We start from the raw sequence: 24,408 nt of genomic DNA on the forward strand, positions 1-24,408 counted from the left end.
CACTGATAGGAAGCAATATGGAAGCTCCCAGTCACATAATGATATATTCACACTCAGGTATGTTTCTCTGCTGAGAATAAGTTATACCCATGGGGTTATAAATTGTGTTGTACAACACATTGGCCACAGGCATTTTGTGGGCAGAAAAAAAATATTGATATTAATACGGCCTTTACACCATTTATAACTCGCAGCTGTGACCGTTTAAACTGGACGGTCCTGATTTGTGAGGACTGTGCCACCATAGAATGAGTGGGAGCGTTTGTAGAGGCTCATGGGCAGTCGTGAGGTCTGGTCACCATGGGCCTCTGGTAAACGTGTCAATTTAAGGGGGTATTTTGGGTGATGGGTTCATGTCTGCCTAGCACTTTGAATGTGGGGCGCTAAACCCTTGGAATTGGATTGTCCCTCAGCGTGGTATGACCAAGCCTCTTTGTGGGGGAGATGTACTAAGCCTTGGAAAGTGATAAATTGGAGAAGGATAAAGCACCAACCAATCAGCTCCTGACTGCCATTTTTCAAACAGCCTGTTACATGGCAGTTAGGAGCTGATTGGTTGGTACTTTATCTCCATCCAAGGCTCAGTACATCTTCCTTTGTATGACTACCTCCAGGAGAGTGTTGGAAGGCATGCACTAGTAACTAACGACGTCGCTGTGACTGCAGACGGTTAATTCCCTTTGGTACCTCAGTGACGCGTTGTCGGTTCTTAAGGAATCTGAGAGGTTGCATCTCAGGTATAATGTACAGTATAACCAAACAAAATGGCAGAAACAAACATGACGGCCCTTTTGCAACTATTCTGTGTCCATTTTATGGTTATTATACCTCATAATGTACTCAGAAAAATTACCGCCCTTTTCCCTTAGTTCTTCTTATAGTTTATTTTTTCCCCCTTTCTTAAAATCCTCAACACTACTCCAGCAGTAATTTTTTATCAAATGAAATATACAGATGTGTCCTTATACACCTAACGCCTATGTGCGGCACGAAGCGCCCGGCTTGACTGAGACTCTGCGTGAGAAGTAGCATAGCATATTTTTCTTTACATTTTGCATCTTAATCACATTACGGACGCATCCAAACACCACACACAGTGTATTAGAGATGCTGGGGTGTGACTTTAACCACACAGGAATTTGTTTTAAAAATGTACACAATCGTAGATAAGGCGTGGGAAAAAGTCGCGGTCGCTGGAGTCGGAGTCCTTCTACACAGAATCAGACTGTAATCTAGCAAAGTAGTTTTGTCGCTATCAGTTGTTTAATTTATACGAATAAGACGCACATTTTGAACGAGAAAGACGCTCGGCATGGACAAGCCGCCCAGCACCCTGGCGCGCCGAGAGGAGCTATTTGCCGTGATTTGAGCAAAGGTCTATGAGGACACATTTGTTAAAACGTTTCATTGTCACATCGGTTTCATGCGCTGTCTGCCCCTGTTGGTGTCATTGTTCCGGCATTGGTATGCCACCGCTGTATCATGATTGCAACACGCAGATTTTATAACCAAATTCTCATTTTATTTTGTCATCTTTTGGCTCATTTTTCCAGTGTGTTTGTGGTGTGTCTATGGGGGGGCAAAGGGGCATCAAAGGAGGCATGAGGGATATAGGCAGTGTCAGCTGAGTGGCCGCCTGAAGCCCTTTGCCCTCTCACAAACAGCAGGTTTGCCTGAGAACATAATGAAAGCAGGGGGTCCGTGAGCAGCCCCTACTTCCGTTTAGGGGTAACTGATACAAAGGAGGCAAGTGTGAAAGACCCTGTACCCTCCTCATGGATTCTCCTTTATGGAGACTCGCCTTTGCAGCCCCTTTCAGACAAAGAGGACCTACGGGTTTCAGTTGCGGAAAGTGGTGGGCTACAAAGAGATAGTCTTCGCTCTCCTAATCCTGCCCACGCCGCTCCTCCCTCCAGTCCCCTCCTTGGGAGAGGAGAAGGCCTTAGGTTTGCGCGGACTCTGTGGGGTGTCCCAATTGGTGAAGGGCAGGGGGTGTCATCAATAAACGCAGTGATTTCATCTCGGAAGAAGGAGTTGTGGGTCCCGCTCCCCATTCCCACAGACCCTCCCATGCCCGATTGCAAAAACTGGTGCAGAGTGCTTAGACCATAGTCTGCCTCTCCTCGTGAGGGGTGGTGCTGACTCCAGGGCGGCATATCGTGGCCCCGGTGAGGGGTGGAAGGGCTACCCCCTCGCACTGATCCAGGCCCACCTCGAACATCATCTGAGGAAGACCACCTGAGCAAAAGGGGTGAGGTGCGAGGAGGGAACAGGTCAATTTCGTCATGTGACATCCTCCGGGAGAGGGGGGCCTGTGTAAGAGAGTAATATGGAGTTAGTTAAAGAACAAGTAAAGTCGCTTTTTAATATATATAGATGGCTGTGTATTACTGAGCTCTATTAACACAATGTCCATAGTTAGCTAAGTGTGTCCATTTTGCTTGCACTCCTCAGAACTGAGTAGGCAGAATGTGAATGACAGATTTGTAGACTTGCTGTACAGGAATGCAGTGTATAGATTGGCTGATTAATACAAAGGGTGAGGGCCAGTGGTGTCACAGTAACTGAAATGCTAGCAGAATTAGCTTTTTGACCTGCATGAGATAACTTCAGGACCTCCTGTCCTAATGTAGGTGGAGGAGCTTCAGCTGCCTATAAAGGAGTGTAGAAGTTGCGCTGTACTATTAAAGATACACTAAAATGTCTGAACCACAGTCAACAATGTATTTTACCTCCTTGGATAGGATGTAAACATGTCAGTTTGGGAATTTAGTAGTCATTTAAATACATTATATACATTCCATCAGTTTATATTAGATATTATTATATGTGACTTTGCTACGTGATTTGGGTCAGAGCTGTTATTAACAAGTGTTTTAATGGGATCACAAACATATTATTACTATGTGCATTGTAGCAATAAAAAGGGAAAATTCTAATTGTGATGGAAGAATTGCCATCGTTATGGTTATGAGCGTCTGTGTAGCGGAATCTAGTCATTAATTTCCGGCAGCCCTCTCTGTACGGAACACACCAGCTGCTTCGGGCCAGAGACAGGTACAGAATATTGTCTAGCTAATAAGGAGCTGTGATCACTCAGATGCTGGCTAACAGCACTGCTTAGGGGAAATCTATATATTTATCCGTAATGTCTGATGAGCAGGGCTAGTGCTACCACAAGGCAAGCTTAGACAGCTACCTAGGGGCGCCACTAGAGGTCGCTTCTGAGTCCGCCTAACTACGGAAGGTGCAGGGGGTGCCGTTGCTATGGGGCCCGGCAGCCCAGCGATCGCACTCCCTGCACCCTCCCTTTGCCGGGCGCCCGCTGAGATTGTGTTACCAGCGGGCGCCCAGCTCCTCTCCAAACGGTGCCAGCGGCAGCCGGAGGACGGAGCTCACTCACTCCTGCGCTCCGGCTTCCGGGTCACGCAGTGCGCTATAGGAGTGACGTCATGACGTCACTCCTATAGTTCCGAGGAGCGGGCACCGGGGATGGACGGAAGCAGGCACTGGAGTGGGGTTTAAGGCTCATTTTTCCAGTGTGTTTGAGGTGTGTCTATGGGGGGGGCAAAGGGGCATCAAAGGAGGCATGAAGGGTATAGGCAGTGTCAGCTGAGTGGCTGCCTGAAGCCCTTGGCCTTCTCACAAACAGCAGGTTTGCCTGAGAACATAATGAAAGCAGGGGGTCCGTGAGCAGCCCCTACTTCCGTTTCCGTTGACAGTCTGCTGCAAATCTCCGTGCGGGATCGCAGACCCATTCTGGACATGCGCAGAATGGATCATGCACCTGCGCAGATTCTCAATCATCGGGAATCTGCGTTCAGCGGTGCACTAGCGTGCCATCTCGGCACCAGTTGCTCCCAGACTACAAAGCTGTGCATTTCTTATTAATTCAATGAGTGTATGTAAATGTATACAGCATAGTAAAGATAACTGTAGTTTTTCCTTAAAACTGAAGGCTCATAAACCTCTAGTCAGGAACGGAATGAGTTAATAGTTAGGGGTTTGTGTTTGCAGTTTGACGGACAGCACGGGTAGCAGATTGATTGGTGGGCATCATCTTTAGGGAGGGGTCTAGAGAGGTTTAGGACAGTGATGTGTATTATTCCTGCCTCTTTGATTTGATCTCCCACCCTCCCTTCCCTTTTTCTGTCTTGTCTGTTGTCAGCTTTATTGACGTGCAGGGGAAGAACGGCAACTTGGCGGCCATCTTGCTGCAGTATGGGTGCACTCTCGTTCAATGCATTGGTTAGGCTGATTTCACCCTAATGGGGTCAGCGGTGCCTCTCACCCGAGGGGGCCTTAATAGTGCATTGGTATGGGTGTCGGATACCTCCCCTCTTGCTAGAAAGGGATAGTTGGCCCTTGCAAGATAATTTCACCTTTGCCTTTGACATTGGGATAGTTGGCCCTCGCAATTGTGACATAATTTGCCTAAGTCAATTGGTTCGCAATATGCTGCCGTTCTTTCTTATGCCACCATTCTTCTGTTGTAATAAAATAAAGCTGACCTTTAATTTTGAAGGGCACTTTCAGTCTCATGTCTTTATTTTAGTTAAGTTTAGAGTTTAAGATTATTGTATGGTTCATCTGTCATCTGACGATAGAGAAGTTTATAGTTACACAGGCAGTGGTGCAAGTGTTTTTTTTTCCCTGGTACTATGGACACACGCCAAAGGGCATGGCAATGCGGCACGGGGGCATGTCTGTGAGACACGCCCCTGTTCCTCAACACTCTGAGGCAGGCTTAGCACTCTGGGAGTTGCTGGGCTGCCCTCGGTTACTCAAGGGCCGGACCGGTCACTCAAAGTCCAGCCCATGCGCTGGGGTGCATCCTGCAGCTTGAGCGCTGCGACTCGATTGGCGACACAGGCACGCATCTAATGGCGACGGTAAGGTCGGGCAGTACGACGTACCTGCTGCTAATTTCTTAATAGTAGGCCGTACCGGCCCATACGGCATTACTTGCACTACTGTACACAGGAGTTAAGCAGGAGGTGAACAGAACATGAAGACTACCTGAGCTCAGTGCTACAGGAGGGACATGTGAGTCCCTGTTACCTTCCTATTGGAACATAATTGCCTACTTTTCAAAAAACATTTCAGGAAGACTGTGAAAGCAACAACTCTGGGCCTAATTCATGGTGATTGACAGCACGCCCCGTTTGGTGGGCATGCTGGGGGCGTGGCTGCCCAGACGGAGGCGTTCCCACGGGAACGCCTACCGTCTGGGGCCAGCCACACTGACATCACTAGTGATGTCAGTGGGAGTGCTTTTGGCTCTGATAGAACCAAAAGCACTCCAGGGCTTGCGGCAACGAGACCCTACCGCAAGGGTCTCATCGCAAGTCCGATCATCGCGACCATCATTTTGGCTGCTCGCTATAGCTGTGGGTGGTCACCCACAGCTATGCGAGCGGCCAGGAGGCCGCTCTTAAATTCAGAGGGATGGCCCTGATTCAGAGCGAGCGCTCTGTCAGAGCGTCCGGCTCTGAATCAGGGCCTCTGTGTGGTAGGCGCGTAGAGGCCCATAAAAGTTACATAATTCGCGCACATAGTAAATCCTTGGCACAAATCACCTGTAATACAGCACACGTCCCTGCGCACACAGCCACTTATCTAGCCATCAGTGTGCTGGTGAGCGGCTGCCATTTTATTGTAGCACATATCCTCCTTATTCTTCTCCCCAATGTTTTCTCCATGGTGGGAGGAGAGTGGTGACGTCATCACTGTGGTGCGCTGGCATCAGGGCAGGGCCGGACTGGCCATTGGGCACTTCTGGCATATGCCAGAAGGGCCGATGGCCTATGGACCAACTTGAGGAGGGGGAAAGAAAAAGTCCCCCGCCCTCCACCCCACGGCTCCAGAATGACTATAATTTCACGGAGACGGAGACGGAAGGGGTGGAGTCATGGATTGGCTGGCGGCTGCTATGCTGGGCCGGGGAGAGACGGGGGCGTGACTCGCGGCACGCCCCCTTGATTAAACCGAGCCCCCCTTTACACGCGATTGCAGGGCGGACTGCCAGGGCTGAAATACATTTCAGTCTCCCATATATGTGGGGAGAGTCGGCAAGTGTGATTTGAAATGGTCAATATGGGGGACATAAAGCAGCGGATCAGATCCATGAGGAGGGGGCGGGTCCAATAGTCTGTTTGTCAGACAGGGCCAGTAGGTGATGTATTTGACTATAGTCCTATAGTTCTCAGACATGTCTTGGAAAAGTGTTGGGTGGTGACTGAGCGATGGCTATAAAGATGCGCAAAAATGGTCCGTCTTATTGGCGTGTTACGGGATGTCACGGGCGTGTGGCTAAAGTGCTTGCGTACACAGATGCTTCATCTCTCACACTGGAGGCCATACTCAGCTGGAGAATCTGCACCTGCTATAGGACTTGAGCAAGCTGCAATTGATGGTGGCGTCTAAAGACTCGGCAGGCGGTATTACAGCGTCTACAGACGCTCACAGTGGGCCTATCAGTCCTTGCACAGTCACACACCAGAGAAGGGCTTTCTAGCGGCCTTTGCATCAAGTCTCAGATGGGCGACCGCCAAAAGACGCAGACACCTCTGAATGAGGGACATAGGGAGAGTGGGATATTTAGCGAGAGCCATCTCAGACCTATGTCCTCTATTGAATACAATGGATAATGGGACACCCGCAGCACTAGATTATGTTGAATGAACCTTTCCCACTATACCCAGATCCTTTGTCAGACGTGCTGGGCATATATTTTAAACGAAGTGACAGCTGTAAGGATCCCTTAATGGTATGGTATACAGCTAAAGCTCGCCCGAGGGGGACATACAGTGAGGAACATATACTGACACTATCTCTCCACATAACAAAGTAATGACGCCCTGAGGGGGGACGAATCAGCCAGAACGCTGCAAACTGCAACAGCGACAATACTTCACCGCTCCCTATTCTACTGATGGGGAAACGTTCTCTAAACCCAATTTATCTGGCTAAGAATTATCGCAGCATAGAATCTTTTCTATAATACAGTTGTTCCCAAACTGCGCTGCAGCACCCTGGGGTGCCTCAGGACACTTGCAGGGGTGCCTCAGGTTGGTGGTCCAGCACCAAATCAAATTCTTTATGGTCAATGTAATTTAAATATGTGGACAAACAGAAGCACAAACCTGTCCTCCACTATATAACCAAACCTAAGGATGACCGGTCAGCACAATTTACTTCACTTTACTACTTCACTACATTTTTTCTGAATCTCTCAATAAAAACTTTTGGCTTAGGGGTGCTGTGAAAACAATACTGATGCACTAGGGTGCCGTGATTCAAAAAAGTTTGGGAACCACTGCTATAATAGCTTGTTTTAGTGAATACGGGATAATATGGACCGGGGAGCAATCCCACTATTATATCCATCAAAAATATCAATGGAATTATGAACACCACTCCAGACACCCCCACTATCTAATTATGGGCAGGGGAGTAGCGAAGTTTGGTTTCAGTGGAGCACCTGCTCCGGCCAGGGCGCCGAAAATCAGCCTTCCCGACAAATGGCAGAGCACCCGCTGAGCTGAGCCTGAAACACATAAAGACATCAGTGCCTCCCTGTCTCCCATGACAAAGAGAAGCCTGAGAGGTGAGTCTGGTGAGGTCATGCCTGACTGCTCTGACGCCAAATGCCAATAAGGGGCGCTACTATGGCATGTGTATAAGGGGCACTACTGGGGAATAATGTGTAAAAGGGACAATACTGTGGCATAATGTAAATAAGGGGCACTATTGTTAGGCATACTGTGAATAAGGGGCCCTGCTGTGGCATAATGTGAACTATGGGCATTACTGTGGCATAATATGAACCGTGGGGAATACTGTGCAGCGTAATGTGAAAAAATAGCCCAAACTGTGGCATTTAGCAAACTAATGTGTGTCATAACGTGCATTGTGGCCATTATTGTGTAACATAATGCGAATAAGGGAAACTACTGTGGCATAATATAAATAAAAGACACTACTGTGTGGCGTAATGTGAATAAGGGGCACTACTGTATGGCATAACGTGAATTGTGGGCACTACTGTGTGGCTTGTTTTTAATTGGTGGAATTACTTTAGTAGGGTGGAATATATCTAGCCCTCCGTGATCCAGTTTGATACTGCCCCTAATGTTTATTTTTATTTCCCTTAAATTTACCCCTACATGTTTGACACACCCCCTACCTGGAACACTTGGGGGTGGGGGCATGGTAGTGCACACATGCACCGGGTGCCATGGCTACATGCTACACCCCTGATTATGGGACCTCCATGCAGGGGTAGAGCACCATACCGGCTCCTAGAGGAATGGGATGAAGGCTCCTTGCGGCAGCAGATGATGGGAGGGGTGAGTATATATATTGACGAAGGCCCCCGATATTATGTATTTGGACTCTCCCCCTGCATATTGGGGCCTGGAAAGAAGTGGTTCCATTGCATGCAGGAGTTACGCCACTGTCTCTGTGTTGACGTATGGAGGTGGCATTGTATTCCATTATTTATAGCGCCATGATAGGAGACCTGCATAGCAGTATTCGGGTTGGATGACCTGGAATGCGCTTCACGTGGGCCCATCTCTCTAAGCAACGCGGATGCTCACATGTGCCCGCAGTACCAGCCGCCATACTGTATTGCCCAATATTATTCATTGAGATCAATTTCAGTCAATTAATGTCACATTTACAAATTCCACGAGGTTTACGGACATAGGGCCTGATTGCGAGACTTACACGATGGCGATATTTACACAGATTGAGCGATTATTTGCCATTGCGCATAAGCCGCCTTGCACGTGCGCAGCGATCGCATTGCGATTACAGAGGCACAGAGTAACTGTCACAAAGGGAGTGACAGGCGGTCAGCGTTTGGGGGTGGCAGCAGGGGGGTGGCAGGAAAACGCAGGCGTGACTGTCTGTTTGAGCGCCGTTTCATGGGTGTGTATAAATTAGCCACTAGGCATGTACAGTCTAGGGGTAAGAGGTGTGCGCCTCCCCAAGTCCCCCCATTCCCCTGGGGAGACAGACCACTTATCAGGCCCATAGTTTGCACCGATCTTTATTTTATTCTCCTGTTAACGTCTGTCTACAGGAGAACAGAAAATGTGAATAAAAAAATAAAAAAACATTTATTGAAAACAAATGGTAAATATTACTGAAAATCACCTCAACAGATTGCAGATGTTTGGTAATATACTGTATGAACAATAGGGGGCGCCATTCTGCATCGATAACTCTTGGCTTGCCAGGAACAACAAGAGATATGGTAAGAACTTACCTTTGTTATCTCTGTTTCTACGAAGTCCATAGGGTCCACAGGGTTGACCTTGGGGTATAGCTTGGATCTGGATCCACGGGCACCATACAGTTAAAGCTTTAGCTCCCAGGATGCACCTGGGTCCGTCCTCCTCTATACCCCACCCCCGGCCACAGGCACCTCAGTTGGTAAGCAGCTAAGGCCGGAGGAGGAGACTAAACAGAGAGAAGGAAAACTGGAACACACAAGAAACCATACTCACAGAAATGGGAGACGGAAAACCGGTGACCAGTCACACAGCCCATATGAAGCCAGGTGCGTCAGGGCGGGCGCCCTGTGGACCCTATGGACTTCGTAGAAACAGAGATAACAAAGGTAAGTTCTTACCATATCTCTTGTTTTCTACTTCAGGGTCCATAGGGGGTCCACAGGGTTGACCTTGGGGATGTCCCAAAGCAATTCAACTAAGGGCGGGGACGCTCCTGTGCTGAAAGGAGTACCCGGCGCCCAAAGGATGCATCCTGAGAGGCGAAGGTGTCAAACGCATAGAACCTCAAAAATGTTTGAATTGAAGACCAAGTGGCCGCCTTACACAGCTGAACAGCGGAGGCGCCACGTCTAGCAGCCCAAGAGGGACCCACAGAACGAGTGGAATGAGCCTTAACAGAGGCTGGCACAGGTAAACCCTCCTGTGCATAAGCCTCACAAATAACGGAACGAAGCCAACGGGCTAACGTTTGCTTGTTGGCAGGCCAACCCCTCTTGTGAAAACCGAAGAGGACAAACAAAGAATCCGACTTCCTAACCGAAGCAGTCCGGTCCACATAGATTCTAAGTGCCCGGACTACATCTAAGGAAGCCTCTTCAGCTGAAAGATCAGGTGACTGAAAAGCTGGCACAACAAGTTCCTGGTTAATGTGGAACTTAGCAACCACTTTAGGCAAAAACTCAGGAAGGGGGGGATTCAGGAAAGTGCCACCAACTCGGATACCCTCCTGGCCGAAGCAAGAGCCAGGAGAAACACAGTCTTAAGTGTTAACCACTTGAGGTCAACCGACTCAAGAGGCTCAAAAGGAGGTCCCTGCAGGACCCGAAGAACCACCGCCAAGTCCCACGGAGCCACTGGAGGCACAAAGGGAGGCTGGATCCTCAGAACACCTTGGAACAAAGTGTGAACGTCAGGCAGTGTGGCAATCCTTCGTTGGAACCACACTGACAGGGCGATACATAAACTCTTAGGGAAGCAAGCCGTAAGCCCAGGTCAAGACCTGACTGCAGAAATGCCAAAATCCTAGAAAACTCTGAACACCCGAGGGTCATAGCTTCTAGACTCGCACCACTGAAAGTAAGTGTGCCACACTCTGTGGTAAATCCGTGCAGAGGCAGGTTTACGTGCCCTAAGCATGGTACTGTTGACAGAGCTTGAAAAACCCCGGGACCTTAAGACGGCTGTCTCAAGAGCCACGCCATCAAAGACAGTCGACCCAGATCCGGGTAAAGGCAGGTACCCTGAGACAGCAGATCCCGACGTTGAGGCAGAAGGTACGGAGCGTCTACAGACAGGCCCCTGAGATCGGAGTACCAAGGACGTCTGGGCCAAGCTGGAGCCACCAGCAGAAACGTGCCTCCGTCCTGTTAGATCTTTCTGAGTACCCGAGGGAGCAGGGAGACTGGAGGAAACAGATACGCTAGGTGAAACGACCATTTCACTGACAACGCATCCACTAGGCTTGCGCCTGCGTCCCTTGTCCTTGAGCCATATATGGGCAACTTGTAATTGTGACGAGAGGCCATCAGGTCCTATTCCGGCAGTCCCCACCTGTCCACGAGAAGTTGAAACACCTCTGGGTGAAGCGACCATTCCCCGGGATGCACGTCGTGACGGCTGAGGAAGTCTGCCTCCCAATTGAGGACTCCCGGGACGAAGACTGCCGATATTGCTGGAAGGTGGCACTCCGCCCAAGTCAGGATTTGGGACACTTCCAACATCGCAGCTCGACTGCGAGTTCCTCCCTGGTGATTTATGTATGCCACCGTGGTGACGTTGTCTTATTGCACCTGAACTGCTCTTCCGAGAAGAACGGTGCCTGATGCCAGAAGAGCACGGTACACTGCCCGTAGCTCTAGAATGTTTATGGGAAGGACGGCCTCCTCCGCCGAACAACGGCCCTGAAGAGACAACAAGCCGGTCACTACCCCTCAACCCCGGAGACTGGCATCTGTCGTGAGCAGAACCCAGTCCGGAATCCAAAAGGGGCGACCCTGGCCGAGATGAGCTGACTGCAGCCACCACGCCAAGGACTGGCGCACTTCCGGGGACAATACCAGTATCTGGGATCGTATCCGGCGGGACAACCCGTTCCATTCCACAAGAATCTGCCCCGGCAGGGGTCTGGAATGGAACTGGGCGAACTCCACCATGTCGAATGCCGACACCATGGACCCCAGGACTCATTGCCGAAAGTATTGACACCCTGCCACTGCTTAGGCAACCGTGTATCCTCAGTTGTAGGGAGGATACCTTTTCCAGAGTCAAGAAAATCCTTTGTTGACTGGAGTCCAGAAGTGCTCCCAGATGGACCATCCGTTGAGATGGAATCAGAGACGACTTCTTCCAATTTATTAACCACCCATGTGCTTGAAGACAAGCAATTGTCAGGTGGAGATGATGAAGAAGCACCTCCGGGGAGCTCGCCAGCAGCAGCAGATCGTCCAGGTACGGCAGCAACCGTATACCCTGACCCCGAAGGTGGGCAGCCATGACTGCCGTCACCTTGGTGAAGACTCTCGGAGCCGTGGAAAGAACGAAAGGCAACGCCCGAAATTGGTAGTGATGGTTTAGGATAGCAAACCTCAGGTACCGCTGATGTGCCGGTGCCACGGGCACGTGGAGATAGGCGTCCTGGATATCGAGGGAGACCATGAAGTCCCCCGGTTCCATCGCTAGGATGATGGACCGCAATGTTTCCATCCTGAACTCGGGAACTCTGAGGTACTTGTTCAGAGACCTTAAACTCAGAATAGGGCGATGAGACCCATTGGGTCTCTGCACCAGAAACAGAGATGCAAAGCATTGGACTCGTCCAGCGAAGGACTCGTGCAAAAAAATTGGTGGGGCGGCCTGCACCGAAACGACAGGGCGTACCCTTGAGAGACTACTTCTCGAACCCAAGCATCCGTGGTGGTACTGAACCAACACTGGGCGAATCTGAGAAGTCAGCCTCCCACTCTGGGGTCCCCCAGGGAGAGGCCCGTCCCGTCAGGCAGCAGGTTTATCCTCCTGTTTGGAAGAGGGGCGCCAAGCATTCCATATGCTTCTTGAGTTTGGATGAGGCCTTGGTCGCTGAATGTCTCGGGAAGGACTGGCCCTTGGCCTTACCCTGAACCCGTAAGGACCGAACGGCAGTGCTCCTCACCCTAGCCGGCGCAGAAGCCGAAGGGAGGAAAGCCGACTTGGACTTAGCCAAGGTATCCACTATTTTTTCCAAATCTGGACCAAATAGCAAATCTCCATTAAAGGGGAGAGCCTCCAGACCCTTTTTAGAGTCCGCATCAGCCCTCCAGGACCGCAGCCACAAGGATCTCCGAGCAGACAGAGCCGCAGCCGAAACTCTAGAGGTTAACATGCTTGCGTCCAATGACGCTTCCCCAATATAGGAATTGGCATCCCTCATTTGTGCCACTAATGCTCTCTAAACATCCGGAACACCGTCCGTAAGAGAATCCTCCAAGGCTTTGGCCCAGTTCTCAATGGCTTAAGCCACGCAGGAAATGGCCATGGATGGGCGCGCCACCGCTCCGGAGAGCGACTTCAAACAAATCTCCACTTTCCTGTCCGTTGGATCCTTTAAAGAGGAAATAGACGGCAATGGTAGCGTAGCAGATTTAACCAAGCGAGTGACATGTGAATCCACCGCCGGTGGAGTCTCCCATTTCCTGCAATGATCCTCAGGAAAGGGATAATGAGAAGCCAACCCTTTCTGCGGTTGGAATCTCTTGCTGGGTAATTGCCAGGCCGCCGCCATATGATCCGCCAACTGATCGGACAGAGGGATTTGCTTTCCTGAAGTCAGGAAACTTCGACTTAGGGACCGGTGCCTCCTCCTCTATATTGAGAATAGCCCGCACCACCCTAACTAATGCTGGAACATTAATGGAGGACCTAGGCTCAACCTCCTGTCCCACAGCATCCAAATCAGAATCCTCATGGACCTCTCCATCATCTGAAGAGGGATCCGATTCTGATACCTGCGCAGTGAGTAAACTCACAACAGGCCGCTTAGTCGCCTTCTGTGGCACATCACCCTGCAACAATGACTGAAAAGCCGAGGATGAAGGCGCCAAACTCTGTACCGAGTTGGAGAGAACATCAACCCAAGGCGGAGGAGCCGACTGAGGGAAGCCCTGAAAAGGCACCACAGACTGTTGTGATACAGGGGGAGGCTGGACATACACAGGCAGCCCCGAATACTGTCTCACAGTCTGGGCCCCGGAGGGAGACCGCAATACCTGCGGAATATCCGGGGAATGGGAGATAGAGTGCTGGGACAATGCCCCAGAAGGGGTCACTGTAGGGATCGACATCTGCAATAGATGTCAGCACTTGTGAAACATCGCCCAAGGGGGGTCCTGCTGCATAGGGGGTATAGAAGGGCCTGGTGCCAGCTGGCACTGCCCGCAAAGACCATCCTGAGATAAATCCTCCCATTAACACCAGCAGAACAGCGTCTGCAGGAAAGCAACACAGGAGCCCCGGAGTGCTCAGTCTCCTCATCAGACATAATACAGTAATTATACAATAAATACTTATCAGCAGAGGACATACGGTGTTAACACCCTCGCACTCACCAGCATGCAACACAAATAGGCCCAAAAATATGGTACTGTGTAGCACACAACAGTATGTGACTGACCTCACAAATACATGATTTATAAAAGTGAGGTTAATAGAAAAACGCCCCTCCCCCACACACCTTCGGGCTGTAGGAGAAGCAAAGGGATAGATATAAGGTGACAGTAATTAGAAAATAAGTACAGGCAGCAGCACTAGCAAAGTCACATACAATGCAGGAAGATTGTACTTACTGCACCAATCGCTGCCCTCAACCACCCAAATTCAGTGTCTGGGGGGAGTTATAGCGCTGTGTACACTGTCCTTTTGGTAGGGGAGAGGTACACAGGGGGACCTGACCATGCACCTGCCTGGGAGCCTGCGTTATAGCCTTCTAAAGATGGCCGCCGGAGAGCTCTGAGGAGGAGTGGCCAGCAGAGGAGCAGCTCAGCGACGCCAGTACACACGAGAAAAGGCGCGCTGAGCTGAGGGGAGGAGCCGCTAAACCAGGGAAGGCTGCCTCCCCTGGCTAGTATTTAACCCCAGGGATGCCGGTTCCCCTCCGGAACTTATACCCTGGTGGCCCAGCGGAGCGCGGGGTATGCCTGCATGAGGGGGAGCCCGCCGCCGCTACTAGCGCCGCCGGTCTGTCCCCAGAGACCGGCGGCAACAGACTGCATTTACCCCCGTGAGCGGCGCTAAGAGCGCTGCTTGCGGCTTACCTGTTCCCCGTAGAGTTCGGCAGCAGTCAGAGGGAGGTCCCGGAGCCATGCTAGGACTAACTCCGGGGTCCCGCTGCGATCGCCAGATCAGTACTGGCGTCGCAGCGCCAGCGGGGTGTTGAAGCGGCAGCATGGACGTCCAGAAGGACAGTCCTATGCTGCCGCATTAAGTGTAAAACAAGAGAGAAAAAATAAAAAACTTTTCTTCTATAAAAATAAAGCTATGGGGCTGCTCCTGCAGCCCCACTGCACAGTGCAACCGACTTCGGCCGGCACCAAACTGAAACTGAGGTGCCTGTGGCCGGGGGCGGGGTATAGAGGAGGACGGACCCAGGTGCATCCTGGGAGCTAAAGCTTTAACTGTATGGTGCCCGTGGATCCAGATCCAAGCTATACCCCAAGGTCAACCCTGTGGACCCCCTATGGACCCTGAAGTAGAAACAAGCAGTGGGTGATGTAGCTGGGGCAGTGATGAGGACGGGCAGAGTAATGATTCCCCGTGACACACTGTTATACTGCCGGTGGTCCCTTGGGTTACCATGAAAGCGGCCTTACCTTGTGACGGTGCACCTGTAGGTACTGGCTGCGATCGGTGGGTAATAGGATATGTCTGACAGGCAGGAATTTGCCGTCTCTCAGGTCCCCTCCCAGGTAATGCGGAGGTCTCTTTATGGCAGCGCCATTGGAATCGAAGCGAACTTCGCACAGACGGCCATCTGCAAAGTCATCCCGAACACTGTCTGCAGGGGGGTAAATGAATAGAGACGCCATGAAGGCCACAGAGAAGGAGAGGGAAGGGGGATAACAGCAGGGGGTGCATTAGACACACTCAGTAAATGGGCTGATTAAAGGGCCACCAAGGAAGAATCATCGTGTCATCCCCATTTTCTGGTAGTGCCAAAGCCAGTGGGGGAGTCTATTTACCCCTCCCATGGCTTCTGCCTATTGTAGCACAGCCGCTGCCTACAAAGACTATAGCGTCCATGTCTGAATCCGCCAGAGTATAGCGTCCGTGTCTGAATCCGCCAGACTATAGCGTCCATGTCTGAATCCGCCAGACTATAGCGTCCATGTCTGAATCCGCCAGTCTATAGCGTCCATGTCTGAATCCGCCAGACTATAGCGTCCATGTCTGAATTTGCCCCTCTGCCATTTACCTAGGCTATATCCTTGTGACCGACCTCATTGTGCAGCACTTCTCACAGCGATTACAATGCTTGTAGTAACATTTTTGGATAGCAATATTTTCATTTATTGGAATTATAGCTATTTTGTCATTTATTGGAATTACACAGAGGAGTAAAGGGCTTCACTAGGACACATTTGACACTTATTCCTCTGTTCTGTACAATTTTCAGACATTTAGCACAATCCCACAAGTGCACCCCTACGTAAATTACTACACATTTGAGGATCTATGTACAAAGCATTTGAGAGAGATAAAGTCCCAACCAATCAGCTCCTGACACTTTTACAGGCTGTGTTTGAAAGCTGACATCCAGGAGCTGATTGGTTGGTACTTTATCTCTCCCCCTTTTATCTCTCTCCAAGCTTTGCGTCCCCCTTCATCTCCATCCACTTTATCCAAGACTAAGGGGCCCATTTATTAAGGATCGCATTTTGCAATGCGATCAGGGCATGCAGTACCGCCCCTGATCGCATTGCAAAATGCGATCATACCGGCCGAATGTATGATCCGGCACATGCAGGGAGACGGGCTCCAAAAAGAGCCCGTCGATGCGATGTGACCGGAGCGCATTCCGGGCTACTGCGCATGCGCAGTTCCGAGGACTGCACATGAGCGGCGCCCATTGCCGGCGGAGGGATCTGGAAGATCCCTCCGCCGGCTGAAATGCGGTGAGTGCCCATAGGACACAGCGGCTAACGCTATCTTTAGATAGCGTTAGCTGCTGGGGTCAATATCGGGAATGCTTCGCATTCCCGATATTGATACATTTGGCAGCACCGCATCCCCCATAGAAACCTATGGGGGAGGTGGCTGCCGGCGGCAATGGAGGGATCGCAGCAGGTATCGGAGATACCTGCTGCGGTCCCTCCTTCATACATTCGGGGGATACATTAAGTATTTGAGGTAAACCCCCGAAAACAGGTGTTTTCGGGGAATTTACCTCAAATGCACTTTGATAAATGGGACCCTAAAGTACATAGACCCCTTGGTCTACATTACATACTAAAATATATACAAGTTGTATTTTACTTAACAACACTAGGGTAAAAAATGTTTAGTTTTACATTTTTACATTTAACAATAGCCCGGGTAACGCGCTGCAACATGTTAGTGTGTGCTAATATATGCTTCACCACTAGGGGGAGATGTACACATCCTGCTAAAGAGAACAAGTGACGGTGTTGCCCATAGCAACCAATTAGCTTCTACAGTAGCTATCATATTAAAGAATGTACTAGATATATGATAGCTAAAAGCTGATTGGTTGTTATGAGAAACGCCTCCACATGTCCACTTTAGAAGGTTTGATACATAGGGACTGATTCATCTCAGCTAGAGATGTGCGCAGACCTCTGTGTTTTGGTTATGGTTCTAAATATTCCTCATGTTTTGGCACAATTGCCGACTTTCTGGCTGCTCCTTCTGGGAAATGATGCAATTAGCATAGAATTGCTTCACTAAGCCTCGCCCCCCTCTTCACCGACTGCAATTCCAGGTATTATTCTTCCCATCCTACTTGAAAAATCGTGAGTGTCACGCAGGTTCTGGGAGATTTAAAATGACTCAGGAATACAGAATATGAGACTAAGGCTACAATTTGCTGATAATAAATGTTCTGGAATTATATCATTAGGGGTGTGCAACTGTCCCACCGCAAAGAGTGCAGGGCTCCGTGGCGGCACTGTTACCGCCTCATGGCCCTTGCTTTTGGCTAGCATGATGCCTTGTATGGCACCTTGCAGTCAGGATTGTTGCTGCAGCGCCACTGGAGCGTCCTTTACAGCCAGTAGGAGCAGCCTGTACAGCCGATAGGCAGGGCCGTAGAAAGCCTGGCCGGGCCCGGGTAAAGGAGGGGGTGTGGCCTAATCCCTGAATGCGTGGCCACGCCCCCCTTGAAACCCCCCCAAAATATATAACTTTTGCAACGACGTACGCGGCGCCGCGCGCCGGGGAGGGGGGCGCTGCCAGCCCCCCAGCCTGGTGCTAATCGGGGGGGGCACGATCAGTGTGATCGCTCCCCCCTACAGCAATAGCAGACTGCTCCGGCTGCTGCAGCAGCCGCGAGCAGTCTCACACTGCAGCCCAGCACAAGCTGTGTGCTGAGCTGCTGTGAGGGAGGGGGTGGGGCGACTCCAGACTCGGGCCCCTCTAGCAAGCCTGGGCCCGGCGCCCATGCTGATAGGAGCGTCCTCAGGACGCTCGGGTCAGCACTGCACGTTCCGATGCTGCCAGCTCGGCCTCCTCTGCACAATATAATGACACTATGCGCACGGTGCAGGGCGCTCAGGGGCGGGCGGGTACAAGGCGCATTTGAACCCTGTTCTACTGCTGGATATAATGCACTTTGCTGGAGTCAGCATCCACTTCAGGTATAATTACTCAGTGTCCAGAGGGTACAGTATAAAGTGGCTTAGCTGATACTCCCAGCAGTCGTACAGAACAGTGGTCAGGGAACAGGGGTAAATTACCCCACACGGGGTAAAAATGACATTCCTGGGGGTAATGGACGGAAAGCCGGGCATGCATATGAATCATTCTATAATATAGAATGATTCATATGCATGCCCGGCTGTGCCGCAGGGAGGCTCTAAGCCGGACGCCCGCTGAGATGTTGTTACCAGCGGGCGCACGGCTCCTTCCCTGCAGCGCCGCTTTAGACGGAGACTGGAGTTCTCCTCTGAACTCCAGCTTCCGGCACTCTCCATACGCACTATGGGAGAGACGTCATAGTTCCGAGGAGCAGCCGGGCGGACAGGACGGCGGCGGAGGCAGGAGCAGGGATTAAGGTGTGTTTTTTTTTTGTACAAGCGGCACTACAGGGCATTATATGGGGGCACTACTATAGGGACATTATATGGGGGCACTACTACAGGGGCACTATATGGGGGCACAACTGACAGGGGTGGTCGATGGAAACAGGGATGTGGTGGTGCGAACGCAGGCGTGTCTATTCGTCTTAATGCCGTTTCAGGGGATTGCATAATTAATACGCAGCGTCAGCATACACGTCACATGGCTGAATTACACACAGCAACACTCGCAGTGCTTGCGGTAGGGTATGGTCAGCCACAAGTGTTGCGTGTGGGTCCGATGTTGCTCGATGTTACCGATTGTTTCATACACTTCCTGGAGATAACGTATTTTACTAAGGGAAAGTGGGCATCTTGTGTCAGGCTGGTGGGCGTCTAAATACATGCCGCGATCGCACGGCAAAACATAGTGGGCGTGCTAATGTCTTGCTAGCGATTGCGGGATTTGAATCAGGCTCACAAGTTCAAAGACAGTCCAGCAAGAGCCTGTAGTAATGATTGAAAACAGATTCCTAGGGAGTAAATTTACCACAGCTTCTAAAAATGAAAAGCGGAGGTGTTGCCGGTAGCAACCAATCAGATTATAGCTATCATTTCTCTATTTCATTCTGGAAGATTCAGACAGAAAGAATCTGATTGTATGCTGTGGGCATCAGCTCCACCTGTCTGTTTAGCTATAGTACATATACCTCCACTAGAGTCTTATCTGATCCAACATATTTCGTCTCCCACGGGCAGAGCCGGTGCTACCATTAGGCAGCTGCATAGGGCGCCGGCTCTTAAGGGGGCACCACCATCTGGTACAAAGATGATATCTCTGAAAGTAACATACTTATTCTACTCAAAGCTACCAGTGTCATACAGGGAGCAGTATTGCCAGGAGCTGAGCATTGATCAGCTGAGCCTGTGATTTATTATTTGTGTGTGAATTAGACACAGAATAATACATTTATTTTAAAAAGTAAAGTGTGCATGTGAGGTTTTGGAAAGAGGGAATGAGGGGGGGGGGGGGGCAAGGATGGTAAGTAAAAGCTTTGCCTAGGGAGTGTATAATCCCTGCACTGGCCCTGCCCGCTGGAGACTCTTTCAAGATCAAGAGGTCTCCCGTGGGAGACAAAACTTTTTGATCAGATTCTTGAGTCGGGCTTGCCTACCCTCCCGATTTGGCCGAGAGCCTCCCGATTTTTGGGTACCGTTCCCGGCCCCCCGAAAGGCAGGCAAGCCTCCCGGAAGCCATCAACCCACCCGACCTCCCCCCAGAATAAACTAGAAACCCCCACAGTGGTGAATCGTGTCATCGTGACCCCGACCCCTGCTTCACAATGCCGAAAATAACGGCATTGTGAAGAGGGGGCGGGACCGTGATGATGCTATCACGCAGCCCCACCCCAGGCTCCGCCCCCATTGTGACACAAAAGTCTGGACACGCCCCCCCCCCCCCCCGCACTGTTAGCTGAAAATCGGCTCCCTCCCAGAAGGAGAGAGCTGATTGTCGGCAAGCATGTTTTGGGGGTGTTGGGAGGGATCCCATTGGATCTCGCCCCCGGGGGGCGGGTCATTGTAAATAGAAGCCCATAGGCTTCTCTTGGGCAATGCCATCTGAAGATGGCATTGCCCGCCGCATCAAAGCCCCGGAATGTATCGCATTCTGGGGCTTGATGCATATGAGAAATGTGGTCAGACCCCCGAAAACTGCATCTTTAGGGATCTGACCACATTTCTGATGTTAATGAATCCCGCCCCTTATGTTGCACATTCCAGCGCGATGTGTGGGGGATGCGCAGTGAGCACAAACCCCATGCATACGGTAGGCTTATATTTCCTGCACCCCCAATTGTGAGGTATAATGCGCAATGTATTGAGAAATGCCACTACAAGTGTTCAACGCAGTCACTGCGGCACATCGCTGGATTTCGGACGCACATCGCATTTAATTGATCTCACAAGTTTAGAGCCAGTATGATGCACCAGTGACTACCACCACAAATGAAGTGGGAAGCCCAGGAGCAGGTAGTCTTGTAGCTAGTGGAAGCGGGGACGCTGGAGGATGTGCTAAGAGGCACAGCCACGCCTCCAAAATGGTGCGACCATGCCCCCTTTAGCAGCGCATTGCTGATTTGCTGTGGCGCAACATTTACACAGGGGCCAATATATACGCAATAAGGCATGCGCCACACTCCCACTCCCCCCCCTCATCCAAAAGTGTTCATGATGGCCCTGCCAGGGTATCAAAACCATATCTGTGATGCCCTGAAAGAGAAACCACTCCAATGGGGATTGTATATCTCTGAGCTCAAAAATGTAAATGTCTCCAATACCCTGACATAGCTGTGTATATTTAACGCTGCATGTATATTCCATACAGATGTGTCCACATACATCTATCCTCCACGCGCTACAAGTCGTGCCACACATAACGCGGAGCTCCGTGTGCCTCGGTAGCGCTGAGCGTCTTTTGTGCAACTTTTTACCTTCAAATGTGTCGTCTTATTCACACAGCGATGTGAATAGTTAGCACACGCAGCTTTGGCTGATTAAAATGATATGCAGCATGCCTATGTTCTGTGTGAGTCTGCGAGTGTATCTGCATGTGAAATGTTATGTTACAGCGTCAGCGGCTGTGACACTATAACGTAGCGTTTCGCATGCACTACCGAGACACGCCACGGAATGGCATGATTAGAAGGGCTGTTTAACGCGCAAGGAGGCTAGATGTATGACCCATCTGTATGTTACTCTATTATCAGCCATTTTAGGCTACAGAAGGCTCCCTCAGTAATATAGTATACATGTGCATCGGAAACACACGTTTTCCCAGGACAGAATCTATAATATAGGCTCCTGGAAGTGTTGCACTATTTGGGAATAGCTGCACCTAGCTATAGCCTGGACGCATGGCCCCTGTCCCACCTCTCACCTTCATCTCCTCCGCTATCGGACAACATGGAGGCGCAGTGCTCCCACACGGTGCGCAGGTCGGCGCGGTACCGGGCACAGGACCAGATGAATGACGGGAGGAGCAGAGTTTGTGCCATGGAACACCACAGCACACAGAGGACCATCCAGGGAGGGGCGCTGTCATAGCGGAGACTTACGAAACTCACCACCTGCAACACAAGAACAGAAGTCACGTATATGTCCATCTGGTGGAACTGTCTGCAGGAATTAGCTCTTAGGGTATATATTCAGTATATATTCAGGGGTATATATTCAGTTTTAACTAAAACGCCCCATTCACGTGTATGTTTTTTTTTTTTTTTAAGGAACATTGCTAAATAGGTACTGCAGAGGTTCCCAAACTCACTCCTCAAGGCACCCTAACAGTGCAGGTTTTAAGGATATCCATGGTTTAGCATAGATAATGAAATAAAAAAACTGACGTACTAATTAAGTCACCTGTGCCCAAACATGGTTATCCGTAAAACCTGGACCGTAAGGGCGCCTTGAGGACCGAGTTTGGGAACCTCTGACCTACTGCATAAGCAATTGGGTGCCCAGCAAAAATCTATATAATTAATAATTTCCTAAGGTCAATCCCCTCTCCTCAATATGCGCACAGTAAAAGCCTAGGCGTGCACCACCCCTCTAACGGCTCCCAATGTGAAGAAGACAAGACAGACCTGAGCCGTCTGCAGGAGAGGGGGAGACCACGCTTCCTGAACGGGGTAAGTATGGGAGCTGTGTAGGGAAGGGGGGGTGGAGCCTTTACAGCGGGGGAGGGCCAGAATGGCAGAGAGTGGGTGGGGCCAGACAGAGCGACTTAATATATATTTAATACTTATATGATGACTTTCAGTGTCTTTAAATCTAGAAGATCTGTCTTGAAAATAGCAAATAACATCACAGATGACACAGAATAAAGAAGATCTCTTTATGGCATATTAAGTGATTATATTATCGCTTCGTGGATTCTGTCACACAAAAGAAAAACAAGTACTAGACATAAACTATATAATAAATGGCCATTATATAATAAAAGTCGCAAACGCCAGCAGATCCATATTTATTTGTACATCTACAACAGTAGTTCTCAACTCCAACCCTCAAGTACCCCCAAAAGGTCATTCCAACTATAAAAGGGGGGTCTGCTACAATTCTGATAGGGTGGTGTCTACTCTGACGCAATACACAACGGACAGGAGCAAAGTAGTCTCACGTGTCTTGTAGTAGAGGATAACTCCACTGAAAACTTAAAAGAAATGTTTATGTGAGGTAAATAAAATAAAAAAATCTTATTTGCTCCCCTTCACCTGGAAAGATTATGGAGGGAGGAACTTGACAACGCTACAAACAGCTTAATAAAACCTTCTCTGTATTGCAGAGAGGATCCTCAACTCCATAGGCAAATGCAGGGAGGGTTTCCACTTGCCCAGATATCTCCCCCTACAAGTCAAAGATGCACGCTAAGGGGCCGCAATTGTGTCTGCTTTCTGTGCTCACAAATAAATGCGATTATCCGGCTGTAATGAGATTCTTCTGCATCTGCAGTATGCAACAGCACCACTCCTATTTATCCACTTGTGAAAGTAGCCCTCATCACTATCATTACCTTTACACCAGCTTCATCATATCCACCTGATATCAGATCTCTGCGCATGCAGAACTCTAAATAGTGTCTATATGGCCACGGCACACTTCTCCAACCTAGAGATGCTCCATAGCTGCCAAGTGACATCTGCTTAGCCGCAGGTGGAGATGCAGCTGCGATGTTCTAGGCCCAGAGCTAATCCAAGCTATAGCCATCTCTAGCTGCTGCCTGCATGCATTGTGATGTCACTATGCAGGTCACAGCCCTATAATAAGGATGCCCAGCTACTGGCAGCCATTTTGTGGCTACAGCCATCTCTAGCTGCTGCCTGCATGTATTGTGATGTCACAGTGCAGGTCACAGCCCTATATAAAGGATGCCCAGCTACTGGCAGCCATTTTGTGGCTACAGCCATCTCTAGCTGCTGCCTGCATGCATGGTGATGTCACAGCCCTATATAAAGGATGCCCAGCTACTGGCAGCCATTTTGTGGCTATGGCCATCTCTAGCTGCTGCCTGCATGCACTGTGATGTCATAGTGCAGGTCACAGCCCTATATAAAGCATGCCCAGCTACTGGCAGCCATTTTGTGGCTATAGCCATCTCTAGCTGCTGCCTGCATGTATTGTGATGTCACAGTGCAGGTCACAGCCCTATATAAAGGATGCCCAGCTACTGGCAGCCATTTTGTGGCTATAGCCATCTCTAGCTGCTGCCTGCGTGCATTGTAATGCCACAGTGCAGGTCACAGCCCTATATAAAGGATGCCCAGCTACTGGCAGCCATTTTGTGGCTATAGCCATCTCTAGCTGCTGCCTGCATGCATTGTGATGTCACAGTGCAGGTCACAGCCCTATATAAAGGATGCCCAGCTACTGGCAGCCATTTTGTGGCTATAGCCATCTCTAGCTGCTGCCTGCGTGCATTGTAATGCCACAGTGCAGGTCACAGCCCTATATAAAGGATGCCCAGCTACTGGCAGCCATTTTGTGGCTATAGCCATCTCTAGCTGCTGCCTGCGTGCATTGTAATGCCACAGTGCAGGTCACAGCCCTATATAAAGGATGCCCAG

The 24,408-nt window shown here is 50.2% G+C and overlaps 1 protein-coding gene across 1 annotated transcript in view; it reads right to left on the minus strand.

The window, feature by feature from the left end:
• Positions 1 to 1,500: 1,500 nt before the first annotated feature.
• The window catches only part of GPR162 (G protein-coupled receptor 162), an 87,956-nt gene continuing 65,048 nt past the window's right edge, over positions 1,501 to 24,408 (minus strand). Inside the window, exons 3-5 of the mRNA XM_088456058.1 lie at positions 21,726 to 21,915; positions 15,365 to 15,549; positions 1,501 to 2,312 (exon numbers count right to left, since the gene is read on the minus strand). Coding sequence (XP_088312184.1) covers positions 1,788 to 2,312; positions 15,365 to 15,549; positions 21,726 to 21,915 — 900 coding nt within the window. The 3' untranslated portion in view covers positions 1,501 to 1,787. The remainder of the gene's footprint in view (positions 2,313 to 15,364; positions 15,550 to 21,725; positions 21,916 to 24,408) is intronic.

The sequence above is a fragment of the Taudactylus pleione genome, unplaced genomic scaffold, assembly GCF_031769625.1.
Source record: "Taudactylus pleione unplaced genomic scaffold, aTauple2 ptg000685l, whole genome shotgun sequence".
Classification (NCBI taxonomy): domain Eukaryota; kingdom Metazoa; phylum Chordata; class Amphibia; order Anura; family Myobatrachidae; genus Taudactylus; species Taudactylus pleione.